At 56.4% G+C, this 4205-nt stretch overlaps 1 protein-coding gene across 1 annotated transcript; it reads left to right on the top strand.

Annotated features, from left to right (window-relative positions):
- The first annotated feature begins 1543 nt into the window (after positions 1–1543).
- LOC100280762 (uncharacterized) lies at positions 1544–3036 on the top strand. The gene is made up of 4 exons (NM_001153683.1): positions 1544–1987; positions 2145–2212; positions 2310–2516; positions 2732–3036. Exons 1-4 carry the CDS (start codon positions 1547–1549, stop codon positions 2805–2807), a joined length of 792 nt encoding a protein of 263 aa, NP_001147155.1. The 5' UTR covers positions 1544–1546; the 3' UTR covers positions 2808–3036.
- The last annotated feature ends 1169 nt before the right edge of the window (positions 3037–4205 follow it).

Here is a 4205-nt window from a genome sequence, read left to right as displayed (position 1 = left end):
TATATCGAAAAGCGAAAACGGAAGGCACTGGCAGCGGTTATGATAAAACGAAGAATACCGGATCGAAACGGCACCACTAGTTCCCTGCCCTCGACTCCCAACATTCGTACTCGTAGCAGTAGGAGTACGATATCTGAACGCTGATTGCAAGAGGACAAGGGAAACGCGTCCAAACGTACGTACACCGCCATGCATGCATCTCCCAAGATTCTACAGGCAGATGTAATAATGACTCGTGATCTAAATGTTCTTCAATAATTTAAATAATTTCAGTTTAAATATTACTAGAAATAGAGATCGACCATAATTCGATTTGATTTTTAAATTTTATAGTGTAGAATCTAGACCCTATCACCACCTCTACTAGGTAGATGACGCACGTGCACGCCGCAGCCCATCGAAATGGTGTCATGGTCTGGGCGATGTGGTGCCCGGCGCCGGCCCCCTAATTATGTCTATCTTTTCTAACTGCCCATCTGACCTGTGACGCTGCATTGCATTGCATCGCATCTAACAGTTTCATAAAAAAAACCAATCGCGAGTGTACTGGGAAAATTATCAGAAGCACCGTACTAGAGAGAGAGAGAGAGAGAGAATTGCAGCAGAGCTCTTCCGTCCGACAGGCTCTCGTCAGTCACAGGCGGATAGAACCCGCCTCCCTGCACTGTTCGCTGGACCGGGCCCGTCCTGCCCCAACCCTGCTGCTAAACAGCACGCTTTTTCAGAGAGAAACTTTCAGGAGTTACCTATCCTCCTCCACTTCTCTACTGCGTCGCCTGCTCCGGACCACAACATCCCAGTTTCTTTCGTTCGTCGGGTAATAAGGCTGCACCTCTGCAACGGAGCCCCTGACGTCCGTAACGTTCTGTCCACGGGAACAAAGCCTGTAACGCAAGAATCGCAACGTCCCTCTCTGCGAACTGTACAGTACGGGGCGCGGCCGGTTAAGCACGCCACCGTTCCGCTCCTCGCCGTTAAGATTTTCGAATTCGAAACCCCTCCTGGGCACGGGCACCCAACGGCATGCCAGCCGTCCGATCCGCCGCACTGCACGTGTCAGGCTGAGACCCGCAGGGGCTGTCTGGTAAAAATAATTACGCGTGCCGTGTGCCAGGCGTCGAAGCTTCCCCCGCTACATTCCGTTTGTGGGCTGCACCTGCACTGCACGCCGTTCCCACCCCCGTGTGCCAGGCGCCGAGGCCGAGCGTACCGGCCGCGGTAGGTGGGGCCGGCCGCACGCGACCAGCGCCGTGCGGGCGCTCCCCCAACGGACAGATCCGGCTAACGTCGCCGTCAGGGAAGGGCCGATCCTGGCCGTCGGATCCGGATCCATTCCCCTCGGCCGCGGCATCTTATATTTGTAGGCGCACCCGAGCGCCCGACGGGTGCGTGATTGTTGTAGTAGAATCCAAAGCGCAAGCGGCTGCAGCCTGCAGGCAGCGCCGCGCAGGCGTGGGAGTGGCCGAGTGGGAGTGGGAGTGAAAAAGAGGAACCGGCCAAGAGAAGCAAGCGAGAAGAAGGCAGTGCTGCGGCGGCGTTCCGTAAGATGGGGAAGTACATGCGCAAGCGCAGGGGGGCCGCGGGCGAGGGGGTGGCCGCAGTCGAGGTCTCGCAGGTCGTCGGCGTCCGGACGAGGTCCAGGTCCGCGGCGGCGACCGGCGGCGGTGTCGCGAAGGTCGCTCCGCCGAGGAGGAAGAAGGCGCTGCTGCCCGCCGCGAACGTGACGACGTCGGGGGAGCCTGGTGCCGTGGGCGCTGGTGGTGGGGACGGCGGAAGCTGCTGCTACATCCACCTGCGGAGCCGCATGCTGTTCATGGCAGCACCTCAGCAGCAACCGTCGGCGGCTCTGACGCCGGTGGAGGCTGCTGGTGCGGCACAGCAGGGCGGGGTGGTGGCGCTCGCGGCTGGCCTCTCGCGTTGCTCCAGCACGGCGTCGTCGGTGGACGTCGGGGGCCACGCCTGCCGCTCCGACGCTGCGCCTGCGGAGGTGAGTGAGACTGTGAGCCCGAGAAACCCTAGAACTATTCGAATTCTAAACCGGCCTGCCCGAGATCTCCGGCGCGCGCCTCCCGTTGCTGAATTTCGCGAGATCTCGGATGCCTCCCTCCCCCGTTGCTGAATTGTGCGGGCTCTAACTCTAACAGGTTGACGGGGATCACGTCCCGGATGTCGTCACCGCGAGCAACTCGGGGAGCGTCCCGGACCGCGAGAGGTTGGAGAATCCTCTCTTGTCTCTCTCCAATCCTGCTGAATTATGCCTCCCACCGTGCTCCTGACGTCGTTCCGCTCGTGGGTTTTTGGAAACTCAGGAGAGAGACGACGCCATCGTCGAGCCGGGCGCACGGCGGCGAGCTCAGCGATCTGGAGTCGGATCTGGTGGGGCGGCAGAAGACTGGCTGCTCGTCGTCGCCGGCGACAACAACATCGGCTGCGGAGCTGATCGTGCCGCCAGCACAGGAGATCCAGGAATTCTTCGCGGCCGCCGAGGCGGCCCATGCCAAACGCTTTGCTTCCAAGTAAGACTCCTCGGCCTCGCCAAGCTATATACCGGCGTCCAGAAAACATTTTTTTACCGCGTGTTCTCCGTAGCATGCAGGAATTACGCACGCAAACTTCTTTCCCCGTGCTTAATTTCGCGGCGCGCGCGTGCCGTGGCTTACCGCGGCCGGCCGGGGTGTGCTGAATTGCTAACCTGACGTGCGTGCTTTTGCGATCTACCTTGCGATGGCAGGTACAACTTCGACTTCGTCCGCGGCGTGCCCCTCGACGCCGGCCGGTTCGAGTGGACGCCAGGGGTCAGCATCTGAAGCGAGCGTGCGGTGCAAGGTGAAGCTACTACTAGCTAGAAAGTGAGGAGAAAAAAAGAAAAGATGCCGCCAAAAAAACATAACGGAAAGGAGAAAAGGCAAAGGAGCTTTATAGGCTAGCTAAGCTAACCACCATTCAACATCTGCCTTGCTTTTTTCTCCGGAGTAGACTTGTAGAATGACAGCGTAGTTATTTACTGTTTATCCAGAGGTTATCTTGACCCCCCAACAGATCACCCGCTTACCGTAATTTGTCTCCTGTATCGTAGACGGAATTTAATTTACTGTACAGCACCTAGCTGGCTTGCAAACCAAAAAAAAAATCTGATTTTTACTATCCGTCCCGAGTTATTAACCACCGCATATCAACCTCCCCGTACAACACATACACCATGGTGAAAAATTATAGTATCACCGTACGTACGTCTTGGGATTCTACCTACAGTACAATTTCCAAAAAAAAATTACAGAACGAGAGATATCGAGGCAGCAGCAAAAGGCCACGGTGACGTACACCGGCCGCACACGAACTACCTAGCTAGCTAGGCGAGGTTAATTAATTTTATCCCGGCAGGCCACAGGCGTCACCTGCATGCACCTGATATTCTGATTCGATCGCAGTAGGAGTAGCAGTAGTAGCAGTACTACTACTGTGCAGCATGATCCATCCATGCAACGGTCACTGTATCCCAGGACAGGCAAACTGCAGTGGAGGCTTCTATGGCGTGCCGTGGAAAGAAGGTTAGGACGACGACGACGGGGGGACCCAAGCAGTCCCGGCCGGCCCCTATCTCGCTCTCGCTCTTGCCGAGGCGGATCACCATCTCTGCTGCCTGCCACCATCAGCCCAGTACTCCAGTTAAAACAAAGGGTGGTTAAGCAGTAAAGCGCGATTAAAGTAAGCCGTAAAGCATGATGATTAGCGTTGTGACTGCCGCAATTAAACTAGTGTTGGGATACACACACGCACGCAGGCACGCATGTTACTGGGAGGTGGAGACGAGGATTATTGGGAATCACGACGCATGTGAGCACATGGATAGGCAAGTGGGGGATGCATGAGGTGGCGGCCGGGGGTGCAGCTGATGAGCGAGGAATGTTTACTGCCATCGGGATCTGCTGGGCAGCTGGTGGAGTTAGAGTACGCTGGTGAATTGAAAACTAGGAAGGCAAGGACAGAGAAGCGACGGTGATTCGATGCCAACCGCGCGGCGTCGCCCACCTGCCGCTTGCTTGCTTGTTGCTTTGCACTGGAAAGGATACTCATACTAGGCGTTTGTTTTTTTTAAAAAAAAAATATATGCTGGTCCAGCGTTTCCTGTGGCCTTTACCTTTCTGCCCATGGTCTCGCGGTTTTTCTGGCCACTTCCTAGTCCATCCCGATATGGAAAATATTCG

The sequence above is a fragment of the Zea mays genome, chromosome 4, assembly GCF_902167145.1.
Source record: "Zea mays cultivar B73 chromosome 4, Zm-B73-REFERENCE-NAM-5.0, whole genome shotgun sequence".
Classification (NCBI taxonomy): domain Eukaryota; kingdom Viridiplantae; phylum Streptophyta; class Magnoliopsida; order Poales; family Poaceae; genus Zea; species Zea mays.
The sequence above is the reverse complement of the archived record's forward strand: the minus strand, read 5'-3'. Positions and strand labels throughout refer to the sequence as shown.